The sequence below is a fragment of the Lepidochelys olivacea genome (genome assembly GCF_965140295.1).
Source record: "Lepidochelys olivacea isolate rLepOli2 genome assembly, chromosome: 23".
NCBI lineage: Eukaryota > Metazoa > Chordata > Testudines > Cheloniidae > Lepidochelys > Lepidochelys olivacea.
The window spans coordinates 1,413,152-1,431,725 of record NC_140433.1 but is presented as its reverse complement, the minus strand read 5'-3'; the positions used below and the strand labels follow the sequence as shown (position 1 = coordinate 1,431,725).

The window sequence follows — 18,574 nt, the reverse complement described above, 5'->3', positions numbered from 1 at the left end:
CTTGCACTCAGGCCCACTTGCTAGCAGCAGCTCCAGACCTGCGCTGGGGGGCACGGGGGGCCACCCATGCCCATCTCCTCAGGTGCCAAGCAAGAGCTGCCCAGGCTGGGGGCACAGGGTGGAATGAGGTAGTGGGCACTGGCTGGCCCAGCCGCAGCATTCGCCTGGGAGCGAGCGCGGCTCCCACATGCAGACGGGCTCGGCTCAGAACTCATGGTGTAGAACTGATCCATGAAATTGTTAATTGTTCACTTTATTAACAGAACTTCATAAGTAAAGTTTTATGAATGAAACTACATCCATTCATAAAACCAGGTACCCCAAGAACTGGCTAATTGAGTTTCATTTTCAATCCAATTGCTGCTTAAATCACTGAAACTTGCACGGCCTCAACATGGGAACGTCTGCTCCCTGTTTGCCGTTCCTTACACGTGGCCATGGTGTAACCCAAACTCCACTGTACAACGCTCACTTCATTTTCGCTAAACCCTGCTGGAACCTGATGAGTGTAGTTTCGATGCGGGAATGAGGGATGGATGGATGATGGACTCAACCTCCAGCCCCAGCCGGTCCTGATAAAATAAAGTGTAAACACCAAGGGCTGAAGATGCAGACAACAGCCCTGACAAAGCGAGAAGAGTCCACCCTCAAAAGAAAAGAACAGAAGTACAATTGAAGAATCATCGAAGCCAGGTCCCAGGCTGAAAGTCAGGTCTGCAATTGACGGGTGATCACTCACACCGGACCCAGAGGCAGCCTGACACAGCAAGACCTGTAGACTCTGGATTCAAACTAAAGCCTACAAACAGGATGGGTGAGATGGAAGACTTTGGAGGGTAACATTCTGCTGCCAACATGGAAGGGCATCGGTGCATGCCCAGCAGAGACCCAGTTCTTCCTTGTGCCCGGCTTTCCTGGCCAGTTCGCCGCCACAAGCCACAAACTCAAGCTACATTCAGGACTGGTAACTATCTAGCAGCTGCAGAACATTTGGGGGGTGTGTGTGTGTCTATGTGCATAGGTATTAGATATTAGTTATTGGTCTTAAATCAAATTGTGTTATTCTAATAAACGTGATATCTTGTCTTGTCCCCTGAAACGATCCTGTGCAGTTTTGTCTGTATAACAACAGCAAGCTATTGAAGGCTATCGCTCGAGTACCATTCCCCGGAATGTGCTCCCCACGGCAGAGATCACACACGCCTGGTGCTCTGCTCAGCCCCATCCCACCAGCCGGAGGTTCAACGAGAAGCACTTACTTCTTTGGGTCTATGAAGGCCACAGGTCTTGTGGGGGTCTCCTCGGCTCTCTTCCACCCCAACGCAGGCTTGCCCCTGCTGGTCTGTTTGGAAAAGAAGGATTTGGGGACAGAGGCAGACAGCTGGAAGGAGCTGGACTGGGACACGTGTGGGGGCCTGGGATTCTCAGCCACGGGTGTTTTGTAACCCTGAGCAGGACGGCCTTGTCGCGAACTGAAATTACTACAAAGTAAAACAAAAAAAATGAAAGCAAATCAATTCCAGGTCAGGCGGAAATCTGATTTCACCCCCAGCACCAGTGCCCCCCGGCTGGAAACAAGCCACTCTGGGATGACCCACGGGTAGCCTTTCATCACCAATTCTAAAACAATGCAACCGCTACAAAACCCGGGCGGTTTCTGGGTTGGGATTAAAACTCTGCTGCTCCACGGTAGCGCTGGGTTTGGGCCAGAGACTAGCACGTGGCCCAGTCTCCTGGGCTTTGGCATGTCTGAGCATTTAAAGCAACACTGGAACTTTACAAACCAGCCCTGTCTGATAACATTTGACCTGCTGGTTTTACAATGGGGCAAGATTTGCAGGTGTGAGCAGGGACTTGGATGCGGGACTCTGTAAAGGGCCGGGATTCGGCTGGGGCGGAAACCCCGACTTGTGACCATGGGGACCCCGGACAGGCACCTCAAGTTGGGAACCCCCAAATCACTTCTCACTGCGGGAATCTTGACCCCCAGAAGTTCGTGTGTAAAGTCTATTTGGCTCAGAGTTTCCAGTTTGTGATTCTGGGAAGGTAACGGAGATTTGAAGAGAATCGCTTTCCCGGCTGCCCCTCTACAGCCCGGTGCCTTGTTGGGGAGAGGAAATCAAGCAAACACAGGGGCTGCAAAACCCCTGAACTTGGCGGGGGAGCCAGGGGCTGGGGCAGAAGCTGCAGCTGCTTTTCACTGTTTCAGTGGAACAGATCTGGGGTGCCCTAAACACAGCTGAACGTGGCGGGGGGGAGACGAGCACTAGCTAACAAGCAGGGTGTTTACTGAACAGCCTGGTGTTGCCAACTCATGAGATTTGGGGCGTTTTTCCTTTAGGGCCCAGCTGCTGCAGTCATGTGAGTAGGGGGTTCTGTGCCTCGGTGGTTACAGAGAAAGGCCTGAAAGTGACATCCCAGGAGCTCCCCAACCAGACAGCAAATACCGAGCCCAGCGGGGAGCAGTTTGGAAACCCCATGATTCAGGGGGCCGGGCTCATGAGTTCTGAACCCTTAGGACTGGCAATACAGCAAGAGCTGGAACAGTGTCACCAACCAAACCCATGCCTCCCGGGGCAGTACAGGGCAGGACTTTTAGCCCGTGCTCCAGAGGGGTGCCAGGAACCTGCTCTCTCTTCGTGGTTCACTGTGACGAAGCAGGACTGTTCTTAATGTTTCCTCTGAATATTGAGGGGGTGCCTCAGTTTCCCCTAGGCAGATCTTAAGTCTCTAGGGGGTGGGGCAAGGGTGTATGATCGTTGCAGAGCCCTAGAGGGCAGGTGGGTGCAGGGGTCTGGACACAGAGAATTGCCGACACCTTGTCTCCTGGCAACTGACGGCCTGGGCCCTTCCCCCCTGCAAGGTGAGAGCTAAAGGGTTGGAGAACAAAGGGATCCGGTGACCTCCTGGCCCGGGAAAGGGACAAAGCCCAGAGGAGGAGGGGCTGGAGGGAGTTTCAGTTTGGGGCTGGCTGGGACATGGAGTGAAGGGCAGACCTGGTTGACTGGCTCACTGGCCCCCAAAATGGACCCAGCTGAGGGGTCCTGTTCTCTGCACCTACAAGCTCTGTGTTAGACCATGTTCCTGTCGTCTAATAAAACTTCTGTTTTACTGGCTGGCTGAGAGTCACGTCTGACTGCGGAGTTGAGGGGCAGGACCCTCTGGCTTCCCCAGGACCCCGCCTGGGAAGCGCACGGAGGGGCAGAGGATGCTGAATGCTCCGGGGTCAGACCCAGGAAGGTGGAAGCCAGGTGAGCTGTGTGTCCTGCAGACAGGCTGCTCACAGAGAGGAGACTCCCCCAGAGTCCTGCCTGGCTTCGTAGGGAGCAGTTCCAGAGCATCGCCTGGGGACTCGGTGACAACTGGTGGCAGCTGTGGGATACATTTGGTTACACTCAGACAACTGCTCAGAGTTATACAACATACCAACATTGTTATACACCGGACTTTCAAGAGGATACAATTTCTGCTGTTCTTCCATTGCTTTTTTGACTTGGAGCTGAAGTCTGTCAGCTTTTTGTTGCATCTGGTGGACACTCTCCTTAGCAGCCAGCCTTTCCTTCCGTCTTTCAGAAGCTTCTTTTTCCAACTGGGCCAAGGCTTGCTTCTCTCTCATTCGAATTTCTGCCAGTTTTTGTTCATGTTCCGACTGCAGGCCGTCTCTCAGGGCTTGCAGTTTCATTGCTTCTGCAGCGTCTGTAGCCTTAGGTAAGGGCTGTGCTCCTGCCTCCTGATCACTGCCCATTAACAGATCTCTCAGTGCTTGATTTGTAGCTTTCTTTCTAAAGCTTATCCCCTTTTCTGAACACAAACCTTCCACGGCTTTTTCGCCAAGGCCCTCATATGCTCGTTGCTCACCCATTGCAGCTGCTTTTTAACCATTCAAACTCTCGATACCAAAAGTCAGATTTGGACAGCGTGGGGTTCTGACCCAAAGTTTAATTGACCTGGTTCTGTGGATCCTGCCGACTACGCCACTGTAACGAGGCTGGTTCTGGCGGGACCCAACGGAGAGGCGCCAATTCAGGACAAACCGCTTCAAAGCAGGGCAGTCACAGCCCCAGGCTGGGGTTTCTGTGCACACCAAGGAAAACCAAACCAGCCAGACAGAGAGGACTTTGGTCTCACCCCACTGGCTAACCACAAGTCACATAAGCTATTCCCTTAGACACCCCAGTTTCCCAGTATCCCCACCAGTGCCACTCGTTATGGGGACAAAGGGTTATGAAAACCAATACCCCAGTAAAAGAACAAAGGTTCTCTCGATCCCAAAGGACCAAGCCCCAGACCCAGGTCAATATACAAGTCAGACCTTATCCACAAATCATGCTGTTCCAAACCTTTAGAATCTAAAATCTAAAGGTTTATTCATAAAACAAAGAAGATAGAGACGAGAGCTAGAATGGGTTAAATGGAATCAATTATATACAGTAAGGGCACAGTTCTTGGCTCAGGCTTGTAGCAGTGATGGAATAAACTGAGGTTCAAATCAAGTCTCTGGAGAACATCCCTAGCTGGGATGGGTCATTCAGTCCTTCATTCAAAGCTTCAGTGTAGCAAAGTCCCACCAGAGATAAGAAGCAGGCAGTTGTCACCGAGTCCCCAGGCGATGCGCTGGAACTGCTCCCTACGAAGCCAGGCAGGACTCTGGGGGAGTCTCCTCTCTGGGAGCAGCCTGTCTTCAGGACACACAGCTCACCTGGCTTCCACCTTCCTGGGTCTGACCTCGGAGTATTCAGCATCCTCTGCCCCTCCGTGTGCCTCCCACAGCGAGTCCGCCCAGGCGTGATCCTGAGGAAGCCAGAGGGTCCTGCTCCCCATCTCCGCAGTCAGACGGGACTCTCAGCCAGCCAGTAAAACAGAGGTTTATTAGATGACAGGAACATGGTCTAACACAGAGCTTATAGGTACAGAGAATAGGACCCCTCAGCCTGGTCCATTTTCGGGGGCAGTGAGCCAGACAACCAGGTCTGCACTTCACTCCTCGTCCCCAGCCAGCCCCCAACTGAAACTCCCTCCAGCCCCTCCTCCTCTGGGCTTTGTCCCTGTCCCCGGGCCAGGAGGTCACCGAATTCCTTTGTTCTCCAACCCTTTAGCTCTCACCTTGCAGGGGGGAAGGGCCCAGGCCATCAGTTGCCAGGAAACAGGGTGTCAGCCATTCTCTGTGTCCAGACCCCTGCACACACCTACCCTCTAGGGCTCTGCAACGATCATACACCCTTACCCCACCCCCTAGATACTTAAGAACTGCCTAGGGAAACTGAGGCATCCCCACAATATACAGAGAATACATTAAGAACAGTCCCACTTCGTCACATTCACTAACGGGCATTTCACATCCTGGAGGGGAAGAGGCTTTCTGTGAACGCCCTTCCCTGCCTCTCCCAAGAGACGATTCGTCCAGGCCCATCCCAGCACCAGAACGTTCAGGTTCCAGGGGAGCAAATCGGCTTGGCCCGCTGGCTTTGTCGGAGTTAGGGCCGATTTACCCCAGCTGGGGATTGTATTTCTCCAGCACAGACCTAACGCCTTCAAAAGCTACCTGGGCTTCCGTTCCACTGCCAGGTGCTGCATACTGAGCAGCAGGAGGGCTCAGCTGTGCTGGCTGTTACCTGGAGGACACTGGTTTGGAGCTTTGCCCTCCAGCTCCACAGCAGGGGGGAGCTCCGCTGGCTGTTCACGGCTGCCAGATGTAATGCCTCCCCCAAGCTGGGCCATGGAGAGTGCTGCAGATACAGACGCTGCGATGACCGATGACCGGAGGACACAGATCCCCCGTCTGCAGACTCTGCACGAAAGCAGCGTCTTTGCAGGGGACAGCAAAGGGGGACCTGACCCACCAGATCTGAGCTATGTTTACGCAAGGCCTCAGCCTTTCCCCCACCTACCTCTCGGGGTTCCTGGGTATTTTGCTGTGTACTCAGACCTCCCCGGCCAGTGTCTCTCACCCAGACTGGCACAGCCCATGACCGGAGACACTGCCCAGCTCCAAGCAGTGGCGGAGGGAGGAAGTGGCTGGCCAGGAGACTAGCTCTTCCCCACTTTCCTCCTCTGTCAGCCTCCCAGCAAGAGCTCAAGCAGACCCTGGAGCCTTCCCATCACAGGTGGTGGTGGGGGGTTCCCCCTGCTTCCCACCCATCCCCCACCAAGCACTCTGCGCTGCACAGGCCAGGTTACCTTGGCTGCTTGAAGAGCTCACTGCCATGGTCGGGGGCTGCGGCAGGCCCGGCCACACTGGCCCCTGCTGCGTACATCTTAGGCCAGTGGCCCCGGCTCTGGCTGCCCACGCTGACAGCAGGAGAAGGCTCCCGCCTCTTGCTCCCGGGTCGCCCCCCCGTCTCGTGCAGGCTGGCGTAGCGGGCAGAGCCCGGCAGGGCTTTGGGCAGCTGGTCTCTCTGTGGCCCCAGGCGGGGGGGCTTGGGGTAGAGCATGGTGTCAACGCCGCTGTCGCTGGAGGCCCCCTTGGAGACGGGGTCTGGCTCCCCCTCGGCAGGGTCGGGCGCGTCAAACCAGCGCTCATCACTGTGGCTGCTGGAGGCGTTGCTGGACAGCGTGTTGCTGCTGGAGTGGCTGGAGTACTGAGCCTCGCCCTGCAAAGACAGCCCCGCCGCGGGTCACCGGAGAATGGCCAGCGGGACTCCTGCCGCACGCCCACCACTGGGGGTCTGAGCCCTGTCCCGCCTTCTCCAGCCAGGGACCCCCTGGGGAGAGCTGTGGGGATTGAACCTCACGCCTCCGGAGGGCTCCCGGTACCTCGGCAGGGCTGGGACCCTTTGAGGGGCTTCTTTCTGAGATGCTCAGATTGCTGGGTCTGGGGAAGGCGGGTGCAGTCCGGCGGGTCAGTCAGAGCGCCGGGGCTGGGCCCACATCTGAGTTCCCTTGCCCACAGACTAGGCAGCGGTGCGCTCACTGGGGAGATCATGGGGACGGCGCAGCGCCCCCAGGCAGGCCGGGCAGGGCGTACTGGCAGCCCCGGTTCTGATGGGCTGGGGCATTCAGAAGCATCACCCGCAGCAGGATCGCTGTGCCCGGCGGGTTAGACGACAGCCATGCCCAGACTACGCTACAGCCGCTGTGGAGACAGCCCAAGGGAGGCCGGCCTGCGTTGGGGATGCAACGCAGCAGAGGCTCTTGTGCAGCCCTGCAGAGCGGGGGCAGACGCCGAGCGGCTCCATTGCTCAGCCGCGGTGGCTGCAGCAGCCTCTCCTGCTGACAGATGGGTCTAACTGGCTCCGAACGCTCCTGGAGATTCGCTCAGGTGGGTGTTGCTCTCAGGATATAGCCCGGCCCTTCCTAAAGCACACAGTGCTGGGAACCATGCTGACCACACAATCCGGGGCAGCGTTTCCTGCCTGGCCCCCACCCCCAGAACAACAGCTCCTAGACTCAGCTCCCCTTCAACTGGGGGCAGACGCTGATGCGGGGCTCAGCTTCCCTGGGGTATCTGCCCCGGCACGGTCGCCCCCCCCAGGCCCAGACCTTTTCACTAGGCCTCTGCACGAGAGAAACCCTACGAGCCGAGCTGGCTGCTTCTCACCAGGGGAGAGCCAGGACATCCCTGTGGCTCGCTGGGGCTGGGGCAGGAGCAGGGCAGAGGGGCCTGCCTGCTGTAACAGCTCCCAGGCACCATGTGCTGCAGCCCACGTGACCCAGGCAGGACACTCGCACCCGGAGAATGCAGTGAGTAGCCTGGGGCCGGATTCAGGGAGAAGCTCCACTCACTTTGGAAGGCCGGTTGGGAGAATCCTTTCCTGCCAGCTCCTGTCTGCTGGGCCGCTTGGTCATGCTGCTCCCCGTCGCAGCAGGGAGCCGGGACTGCACCGGCACGTGCCACAGGGGTTCTGCAACAATCCACCACCACGCCACATCAGGAACGACATGCACAGCAGGCCCCGTGGATCCCAGGGCACCCACCACCGGCCTGCGGCATGTCAGACCGCACCGGCAGCCTCCTCTGGGGCAGAAGGCGCCAGCCTGTAACCGGAGTGCAGTGCCGCTAAACGACAGCACAGGGCAGGGAGGGGGCAGCTTTAGGGAGCTGGTAATTAGCCACGGCTAGAACATCGGCCCCTGCGACGGGAGCCACTAGGGGACAGGACACTGCTCCTCCCTTGCCCAGCCCAGCCCCCATTAACGCAGCACTGGCCTCTCCCAGAAGGAAGAGCACCTCCCGCCCGCACACAGGGATTTCCAGAGAAATCCCCGCCGAGCCGCACCCTAAGCCATACCGCTGGAGGGGCCCCTCCCAAGGGGTGAGTCCGCCAGGGCCGCGGCAGAGCCTGCTGGCGGACACACCAAGCTGGTCCCACACAGCTGTGCTGCCCTAGCTGGTCAGAGGGAGTTTGCTTTGCTCATGATCCCACCAAAGGAAATCTCCCCGCTTGCTCTCCCGTCGCTGATACAGACCAGCTGTGTGCAGCTGGTCCCCGGTGTCTGTTCTAAGGGCTTGTCTCGGCCACCCCTTCATGCGGAGTGGGGCTAGGGCCCTGTTCCTGCAACCCCCCAGCCTCACGAACATTAACCTGCTCATTGGCTCACCACCTGAGGGCAGGAAGAGCAGAGACACAGAGTGGGGAACATTTTCATAGTACCCAGGTGACTTACCCACCTAAGTCCCATTTCCAAAACAGGCATGGAGGAGCCTAAGTCACCTAGGCGCTTGGAAAATGTGCCCCAGAGAGATTGAGGCATACCTTGACTCAGGGCTGACTGGCCAATCTGAGACACCTCAAAGGGGCCCACTGTACACAAGGCAGAGATGGGCACCTCCACCTGGTCCCCAAACCACCTGTCCCCAGCAAGCCTGAGGCACGCCAAGTGCCAGCCCAGTGCCTCCCCGGATACCGCTGCAAAGAGAAGCAAGCAAAGGATGGTTCAGCAAGGGGTAAACCATTCACCAAAGTGGGAACCAATCCAGTTCTAATCCCCTGTTAATGACAGGGACCTGGAGAACTTTAACAGCTCCAGTCCCTCGGGGGCAGCTTTCCTGCCAGCCAGAGCAGCTGCTGAGTCTGGCTGGATCCAGTGGGTTCTGGGTGTCTGACTCTGGGGAGGACCAAGGTGCGCCAGGCAGACAGGACACCTGGTCTCTACTCCCAGCTCAGCCCATGACCTGCCTTGGGGAAACTGCCTCTATGGGCCTCTGTTCTCCTCCCGCCGTGTGAGGCAGCGCCCGGCACAACAGAGGCCCTGACCGCTGGCGGTAACTGGGCCTACACATTCATTGGGAGCTCAACTGTAAGAAGCATGTGAAAGTTCACAAGAGATCCCAATACCTCGAACTTTTGGCCTGCTGGGGAATGAACGATGGAAAATAGGTCAAGTTGGTTTCAGTAACAAATGTTATGAACAAGGGCAAGAAAACCCGACAGAGGCTGAGCCAGTCCAAATCACCACCAGCACGAGTGACTCATGGACTGGGTTAACATCACGCTTCTAAAAACAGACCATGTGGAGCCAGAAATTAATGCACCAAAATTGGTGCGTGGGATATTAGGCCTAATGGTTGGCTGGAATAACGAGGGACGAACTATGCCACTGGATTTTCCCCTTTCAGGGGTTCTTAAAAAGAGACTGAGAATCTCAGCAGGCTGAGGGAGCAGAGCAGACTGAAGGGTTTCCATCACGAGAGGGTGGCCAGCAGGCCTCACTCCCGTTAAAGGAGCTGTGTGCTTCACCTCAGCCCATGGTGGGGACAGCTCATTGCCACCAGAGCCGAGCCTCTTTCGTTTCCCGTCCCTGCTGTGTTACGCTCTTCCCCTCCATTTCTTTCCTCCTGTCCTGTCTCTCACTCTCTCAGCTTCTAATCAAAGCCTGAAACCAGCTGGACAGCCTCAGCACAGCCAGATGAGATGGCCACTGCCCTGCCCGAGGACGATGTCCCTGAGCAGAATGGGAACCGGGGTCCAAGCACCAGCTGCCCAGGAGGACCTGCCAGCCAAAGCATCCATTCGTAACTGACCAGCAGTCCAGTGTCCCAGAGACATCACCCAAAGCTGCCTTTCCCCCCTTTGCTATCCGTCCCCTCCTCCACATCGGGTCTGTCTGTTACAAACAAGAGCAGCGAATACCCTTCACATACTTCAGCACTGAGTAAAATCACCTCTCCCCTCTGCACCAATGCAAGGTTGGTAATGAAAAGAGGAGATGCCAATATTTTGCCCCAAAAGGAGAGAGGCTTAAATAGGTTTTGCTGAAGTTTGTCTGGTATAACTCCAGTTCGGTTTCACTCTAAATGCTCGTTTTAATTTCTTGGGATCTTTGTGTTTGAGCAATAAACTTTCAGCTTTAGAACAAATGCTTCTGGGTGTTTGCCAGACACCCGAGGAACCCTCCCCCGCTGAACCTTTTCAGCACTGTTCTAACGTCGGACACGAGAGAGTTTATCACACCTGTAACTCCTCTGATCCTTGGGATGAATACATCAGGCCGCTAGCCCGGCTTCAGTAACCTGGCTGGCTGAGCAGCCCAGCAGAGCGAGAGACAGCGCACTGAGGCTCTTCTAGGGAAGATGGGGCTGGACAAAGCCAGCCCCCAAAGCACACCAGCTGGGAATTTTAACATCCCGTCTCTAATAGCTTCGAGTTTCTGACATCGTGAGGCAGCCGCTCCCAGAGTCCGCAGGCGTGCAGCTCCCACAGCGGGTGCTGGGAGACAGGATCAGCCTGGTTAGCTTCTGAAGGCTCTTGTATCAACGCCCCACCTGCGGGGCTCTCACCTCAGAGCAACCCCGTCAGAGCCTGCTGGACATATAAATAAATAGTCTCCCACTTGGCTGGCGGAACAAAAGCAAACTTGCAATCACTGACCCATTGAGGGGCTGGGGCCAGATCAGCAGAGAAACGCCAGGAGAAATCCAGAGTCTGCTTTTCAGCACATTTCTATTCATTGATTTCTCCCCCTCTCGAAAACAGCCAACTGAGAGTGGAGAGGAGAAAGGCATGGAACCCTCCTGCAGAGCTGATGGCAGACCTGATCCGTGGGACTCACCGCTGCAGGCTATTACCAAGGCCAGGAGCTCAGTAAAGATTTGTCAGGACAGCAGAGTGGACACAGCACCGGCCTGGGAGTCTGGAGACCTGGGTTCTATTCCCAGTTCTGCCACTGTCTTGCCACATGACCATGGGCAATTCTGTGTCTCAGTTTCCCCTCCCCCCATCTGCCTCAACCCTAACGACCCCTTCCCCCCCACCACGCCCACCCTGACCCTCAGCGGCAGGGCTGCCAGCCTGCCCCAGACCGAGCAGGGACAGCCAGTGGCACAGGAGGCAGGGCCACCTCCCTAGCCCCCGCACCAGCTGGGCAGGGTTCAACACGTCAGTCTAGGGTGCATAGAGCAAAGAGGTGGCTGGGGAGTTTAGCTCCCAAATCAAGAGAAGACACAGCTGCTGCAGAGACTGCATCATGCCACAGGCTCCACTCCGGCTTGAAAGCAAGGAAAACCCTCGGGGAATCATAATGGAGCCTACGTGCCCAAGTCGTTTTGCATTTGCTGTGTTCAAATGCTTCAAACCCCAAGGCGAGTGCACCGGTAACTGCGCCGGTGTGAGGGAGCCTTACCCGGCTTGTGTCTCTCCATGGTGCTCTCCTGACTGGGGAGCCCTCCGGATGAGGAATCGCCACTCGAGGTCACTTCGGGGCTATAGTGCTGTTCCAACGGCAGCAAAGGACGTTGAGAGGCTGCATATCTGCGAAGGGAACGGGAGGTGTGACAGATGAAGCCGGCAAACTCAGGCTGCTAAAATAATCCTGTGTTCTCATTAGCAGGTTTTTTAAAAGCCAGGATTCAGGCTCGGGCGGGGGAGGGGGAAGGGGAAAAGCTGTGAGCCGAGTAAGAGGCAGAATGTGCAATGAGAAGCCTTGTGAAGTCTTGCCGCTGAACACAGGCACCAGGCAGACCCCCTAAAATAATGGACGAGCCGGAGGGACACAGCACGGAGCCTGGAACTGCAGGCTAGGAGAGCAGCCATCCGAACTCACCAGGGCTACAGTAAATCCGACATTGCCTGGGGGCTGTGTGCCGGAATAAGCCAGCGCGGTACGCGTCAGGCAACGGACAGCCGAAGACCCTATCTAAGCAAACACAAACCACAATGCCGGGGACAGAGAACGGCTCGTTGCTGGGGAGAGACCCCCCAGAGCTCTCTGAGGAGCAGGGTACAGCTGGGCCTTTCTCCACCACATGCCCACGCCCCAGGAGTCACGTGCTGCGGGGGCTCCCGCACTGGAGCCGGTTCATTAGCAGTCTGCTCAGCCGGCGCTCGACGGCTCCATTTCCCTCACTGGCCCCAGAACGTGGCTGTTCCCACTGGAAGCTCGCTGGGTCTCACTATGTGTCGTGCATCGCCCAGCCCGACGGGGCCCCTCTGTTCTCTGTCAGGGGGTGTCTGTGCAGTGCCTGGCCTGATGGGGCTCTGATCTCAGTTGGGGGGTGTCCAGGGCGTTTCCCCAGCTGGATCATGGCTACTGAGCACAGCTCCCCCAAGCGAATGCTACCAGTGAGGTGGCTGGTGAGTGGATCCCTGCACGTCCTGTGGCCGTGCTCTGTGCAGGTGAAAGCAGCTGGCCAGACCCCATTATAAACACACACTGCTCTTCGCCAGATGCAGGGGCACTCGGCTCTGGTTTCAGAGCTCAGGTAAAGGCTGATGGGGCTCACCAGGCGGGCAGAGGGATGGGATCAGCCCAGAAAGGAAGAGTAACTCCTGTAACAGGCCAGTGCATGACAGTCACCTCTGCGGCTGCTGCTCCCATCTTCCCATATGCTCAATATTCTACAGAAAGGGGATCGGCACCGTACGTGGCTCCTGTCCCTGCTGCTGGACTACAGCGTGCCGAGTGGACTCCTGCTCACCCAGCACTGGACAGGACCCTGGATTGTCAATGGGGAGGAGTTCTGCTGAGCCAGGGCAGAGTAAAAGCTGCAGTAACTGGCCGTGAGAATGACGCGTCGCCCCCCTCCTGGTGAAGCAGAGTTGCCACTTCCCGGCTCCCTTGGCCCGGCGTACGCCGTTCTGGCCAGGGCTCAGAGCATCTTCTCACGAGGGGGAGGGTGGATGTGTTAATTGCTGGCAATGGAAGATCCCCTCTGTGCAATACGGGACACAGTGAAATGGGCACTCCCCCCGACATCGCTCCAGGCTTGCCGGCAGCAGACGGGCTATCAGACTCGCGCAGCGGGGTGGAGAGGTTAGCACCTTTCCCCTGTTCCTTAGCCTACCTTTCTGGGGATGGCTTATAGCGGGTGTAAGCGGTTCCTCCTGAGCCTGGAGTTGAGAAGCTGCCTGACGGCTGCCGATAGGGCTGGGCTCTCTCTGCCCCTGCTGGGGAGGAGGCGGTGGAGGCATGTGGCGTCTCAGGGAAGCTAACCGGCCTGGTTCAAAGAGACGCACACAGAGAAAGAAAGGCTTTCAGTGCTTGGTCTGCCCTAAAGATTCAAACATCCCGAGCCAGAAATCCCCCAGAAACCCAGCCCAGCTCTGTGCACTTCCTCCTGCAGCAACCAGCTGGAGAGCCCCAGAAAGTACCAAGACTCGGGCCCAAAAGAAGAAGAGCAAGGCACGTAGTGAGCGAGTGTGACGGCCAGTGGAGCTGGAGAACATGGACAGTGCGGAGAGCGGTCACCGGGACGTGCATCTGCACAGGTGCGTACACGTTCACTCCTTGGTGAATGGCAGGGGACACTTCCCCCCAGCCGTAATACATCACTGCATGCAAGAGTCCCTGGCAAGTGACACGGAGTTGCACTGGAAGCTACTGCTGGGGCTGTCCCAGCTCAGCCCCTCCCTGTGCTGCTAGCCACCCCGTCTCACCACATTCACCCTTTCTGCTTCCCGTTCTCAGCTGGAGAGAAGGAGACACTAATGCAAAGGGAGGCCCTGACGTGCATTAAAGGGCTGGCGCAATGTTGCTAGGGTTCTCAGGAGTTCATACTGACCAGCCCCTCCCTTGCCGGAAGGGAGTTGGAATGCAAAAGGCCGATTGTCTTGAGCAGCCTGGACCACCACTGGCTGGGCGCGGCTAACGCAGGCTGGGGACTGCAGACCAGGCTCTCAATAGGGAGCGAGATCAAAGGCTGCTGGTTCAATCTGCCCCCAAAAGCTGGAATCCCAGTGTTCAGGAAGGTACGAAAGGGCCGTTCAAACAGGAGCCCCCCACACCCTGGGGTAACCAGCTTGGAAGAGGCAGATTTCCACTATCTGTGGCAATGTTTACAGTAAATTGGGTGTGCCGTCTGCTAGGCCCCATTTTCACAGCCTGTTCCACCCACCGCAGGACCCTGGCCCAGGCAGGAGGGTGAACCTCAGTCAAGGCCACACAGCTGGGGGACACCACAGTGCTCAGTTGTACACACGAGCCATTTCCGAAAGCCTCACGTACTGACCTCAGCGTCAGGCTCGTGCACATGGCTCGCACTCACTCGTGCGCTGCACCACTCAGGCCCCACCCACAGGTCACCCCACGGACTGCCCCTCGGCCCCTGCACCTCAGCCCCACCCCTGCCTTACCTCTTGCTGGGCAAGGGCTGTGGCTCGCGGTACGGGACGACAGAGGCCTGTTTGGGGGGCCTCGTGAGGGACTGGGCATGGCTGAGGGGTGGGGGGTCTGCCCATTTGGCTGCCTGTGAGGAGTTGTGCGAGGCAGGGCCGCTCCACTGCCATGCCGAGTTGCTGCGGTAGGGCGGGCGGTGCCCCGTGGGCACGCTCTCCAGCTCTGCCTTGTGCTCCATGCTGCTCATTTCGAAGGACTCGGCCCATCCCCTGAAAAGCAAACAGCGCTCGTTGCTGCGGGCACGCGAGACTCTCTGCATGTGAGCCCGGGCGGGCAGCTAATGCCGCCTCTTCCCCTGCCGAGGGGCCGCCCATGCAGCCGCAGAGGGAAGAGGCGCTGCTCCTTGGAGGTTGTGCTGCCTTCCCCAGCTCAGCACTGCGTTTAACAGCACAGCACCATGCCAGCAGCAGCATCTCCCTGCTGCTTGCCAGGGCGACGCACAGGCAGCTGGAACGGAGGAGGTGACCTACTTAGCCTCTTGTGGGGGAAACCAGGACGCAGGAGCCTAAAGACGGACGGACAAAACCCTGCCCGCTGGGGGCTTCTCAGGCCAGGGTCCCCCGTGGCCCTTGGAGGGGAGCGTGCTGCGCTCCTCCCACCCACCCACAGCTCCCTCTGTGCGCGGGAAAGGCACCAAACGCCCCCAGGCTGGAACCCCGCTGAGGCCGATTTACAGCCATCTCAGTGCTGGCGGCCCCGGCCTCCGTGGTTCATCGTCTCGCTGCACCAGGTTACTCTGCTAACAGAGATGCTGCACTACCCCACAGCTCTGCTTCGAAACCCTCCTGCACATCCCATTTGCTGCAAAGGGGAAAAACCGTGTCTGGAGCAATTCCTGCCCCGGCACTAGCTAGGCCACAGCCGCAGGCTGCCAGAGGCAGGTGCGGGGCCCTCAGCAGCTGGCAACGGCTCAGCCTGGTGGAAGGGAGCCTGCACTGGCCCCCTCATTGCTTCATTTCATTATGGGCAGCGAGACAGCGGCACCGCCCGGCCTCGCCAGCGCAAACCTCCTCGGTTCGGTTTGGGGCAGGGAAATGAGCTGGAGCAAGAGAGTTCTCCAGATTTCTTAGCGTTACTGGGAGCTTTTTGTTCAAAACAGCCATGGGGGGAAGCCCTGAAGGACAACGGCTTGGGGATTGGCTGCCTACTGACAGGCAACAAGAGCCATGTTTAGGCTCCTGGACACCTGGCTTGATTTTCAGATGTGAGCAGCAACCGCCCTTCCCACTGACGGGGCTGTTGGTCTACGGACTTCGCACCCGCCATGGGAAGAGTTGGGCCGACGGGAAATGGCAACAGGTCTGGAGGAATCCAACTGTAAAGCCCAACGGTCCTAATTCTGCTGCTGCCGTTAAAAGCCGAGGTTACAGACGATCCCTGCCAAAGTAAGTAACCAATGGCCAGGAGCGAGAGTGGGCACCTTGGCGGATGGCAAATTCCACTGCACTTTAGTTGGACCCCTTGGCTTGCTGGGCAACATCCCTCTCAGCACTAGCAGAAACGAGTGCTGCACCCGCGCCCCGAGGAAGCCCAGGGGTTGACACTCAGGTGAGCACGGCAGGGCCACGCCCGCTCTCCATGTATGCTACGCTGGGACTCTCTCCTGGGAGGCGCTAAACAGCAGTGCGGACGTGTGGAGCCGGGGGGTTTGGATGGGCTTGAGAGCCCGTGCTGCTGTCCTTAGCACGTCTGCCTGCCCAGCGTGAACCAGCCCTAAGAGCCTCATCCCACCCACCCAGCCAAGGCACAGGAAGGGCAGGAGGGTGCTCCATGCTGTCCATCTCCCGGGGCAGTTTAGCTGCAATCCAGAGACCGACTGAGAAATAAGCCCTGATGCTATGAAACGGTTTCTCAGCCCTGCTGCTAACTGGGGCCTGCCACACAGTGAGGTCATTGCACAGCCCTGGGCTGGCAAGTCAGCGCACGAGCCAGCCTCTCGCTCCTCCCTCCTAGCGCAGGAACTAACTTCACATGCAAGACGACAACTTAGCACAACTCCCCTTAGCTGTGGCCATTACGGTACCTGCTCCCTGCTCTAAGACATCGGCCGTCTGGCTCCCGAGCAGAAAACACGCTCCCATCCCTGCAACACGCGACCACTCCAGCAGCCACCACTCACGAGCAGAGCTCGGTCCACGGCCGGGTTTGGGTTTTGATTTGGGAGGAGACGATGCCTACAAGTTTATCACTGTCTGAACTTGCCCTGCAATGCCGCAGAGCAGGCGTGGCTTAGAAGTCAAAGCACAGAGAAAGCTGCAGGGGCCACATGCAAATCTGTTCATAAATGGGCCCAACTTAACCCTATCAAAGCCAGAGAACTCTGAGCAAGCCCCCCCCAGTAACTCAGCTTGTCGTGCTGAGCGACTACAGCACAGACCGTCCTGGCCTTGCCAGCCAAGGCCAGTTGGCTCTCACGCGTCAGGGGTTAGCCAGGCTCATGGCCCCATCTTCCCCTGGCCCAGTGTCCTGCCAGCCGTTGCCCCAGGGGCGGAGCCGGATGGCTTTGGGCCCCGCTGTTTGCACTCCCATCAGTATACCTTCCTTTTTAATGGAAGCTATCAGCAGCTCAGCTCCCCCCTGCCGCGGCGGAGCGGAGGGCCCGGGGAAGCGAGGCGAGCCTGAACGCCATGTGCCACGGCGCCTTGCACAGCAGGGCCCCCGGCGCTGCACTTCGGTAGCACTAAGGCCTGGCGGGAAACGCGTGGCAGCCCCCCGGGGAACAGCGCTGGCAACGCTGCAGGGCACAGTACCTGCGAGGGACGCCGTCCTCGTGGGGCGGGATGATGACCACTTTCACCGTGACCGAGGTCCGCAACAAGTCGATCATCTGGTCGTGGGACAGCGTCACCACGGCAACTTTACAGATCTCCACCAGCCGGCTGCCCTGCCGGAGCCCCGCCTGCCACGCAAACCCGTAGTCCTCCACCTCGGCCACCGTCCCGTCATACTTCACGTGGAAGCCGAGCTGGCCCAGTCCGTTCCTCCGGAGGGTCATGTCGACTGTCTCGCAGCCCAAGGTCATGACCTGCGGAGGGCACACGGAGCAGCAATCCCAGCATCACCAGACCAGCAAATGGCCCCCACTGGGGCAGCCTGTTTCAGCCAAAGCTGCCTGCCAAACTAGCCTGCAGCCTCAGCCTCTCCTTTGGTGCCGGCTTCACCCCGCTGCCCCCCGACGCTGCTCACAAGAGCTCAGGGGCTCGCGCTTGGCTTGGCACAGCAGGGAACCTGCTCGGATGCTGCCACCCTCTCGAGCCGAGCGCCATGGGGCAGTCTGACCGCGTGCCCAGCGTGGAGGTCCAGGTTTCACGGACAGGCTCTGCACCCTGCTCATGCTCCTCTGCCACAATACGCGTGCATTTGCACTGGTGGTTTTCACTGAATGCTGCCCTTTACCTTCCTCCCAGTCCCCAGACTCAACAGAGAGCTAACAGCTAGCACCCCTGGGAACCAGGCAGCCACTTTGCTGCTGGCTGCTCCATGGAGATCAGCTGGTTGTGGGCAGCCCCTCTAACACGGCGTGTGCAAACCCATGTCCTGTAGCGCTCGCGGCCGGCATTCTGTGCACAGGGCGCTCCCCTATGCTGGGCTCCTGTTCATTTCACCTCTGCCTGCCAGCAGGGGGCCTGCTGGGCTCCCCCTTGCACCCCAAGATCTTGGAGAGAGGAATCGGGCCCATGGAGATGAAGTCCCAGGCAGATGGCCTGACCCTGGGCTGACTGTGCCTGGATCAGCTGCTGCTCACTGCCCAGGAAACGGGGTCTGCACACAGTGGGCGAATGAATACAAACGAGGAGACAGGAGCCCGAGACAGTCACTGGGAATCCTGCAGCGACTTGGGCCCATGTGTGACCCCATCACACCCACTGGCAGCTGGAAACATTCTGCCCACACCACTGAGGAGGCAGTTTGATTAGCAGGCAGCCGGGACGGCTGGGTTCCATCCCTGGCTCTAGGAGGCGAGTGGGGGCTGGTGGGTTAGAGCAGGGGGGCTGGGAGCCAGGACTCCTGGGTTCTCTCCCCA

The 18,574-nt window shown here is 58.2% G+C and overlaps 1 protein-coding gene across 2 annotated transcripts in view; it reads right to left on the bottom strand.

The window, feature by feature from the left end:
• The window catches only part of SIPA1L3 (signal induced proliferation associated 1 like 3), a 112,016-nt gene that overhangs the window by 8,622 nt on the left and 84,820 nt on the right, over positions 1–18,574 (bottom strand). For both annotated transcript variants that reach the window (XM_084612650.1, XM_084612649.1), the window contains 7 exons: positions 17,301–17,575; positions 14,508–14,759; positions 13,220–13,372; positions 11,560–11,687; positions 7,723–7,841; positions 6,178–6,590; positions 1,260–1,481 (listed from right to left, as the gene is read on the bottom strand). In XM_084612650.1, coding sequence (XP_084468776.1) covers positions 1,260–1,481; positions 6,178–6,590; positions 7,723–7,841; positions 11,560–11,687; positions 13,220–13,372; positions 14,508–14,759; positions 17,301–17,575 — 1,562 coding nt within the window. The remainder of the gene's footprint in view (positions 1–1,259; positions 1,482–6,177; positions 6,591–7,722; positions 7,842–11,559; positions 11,688–13,219; positions 13,373–14,507; positions 14,760–17,300; positions 17,576–18,574) is intronic.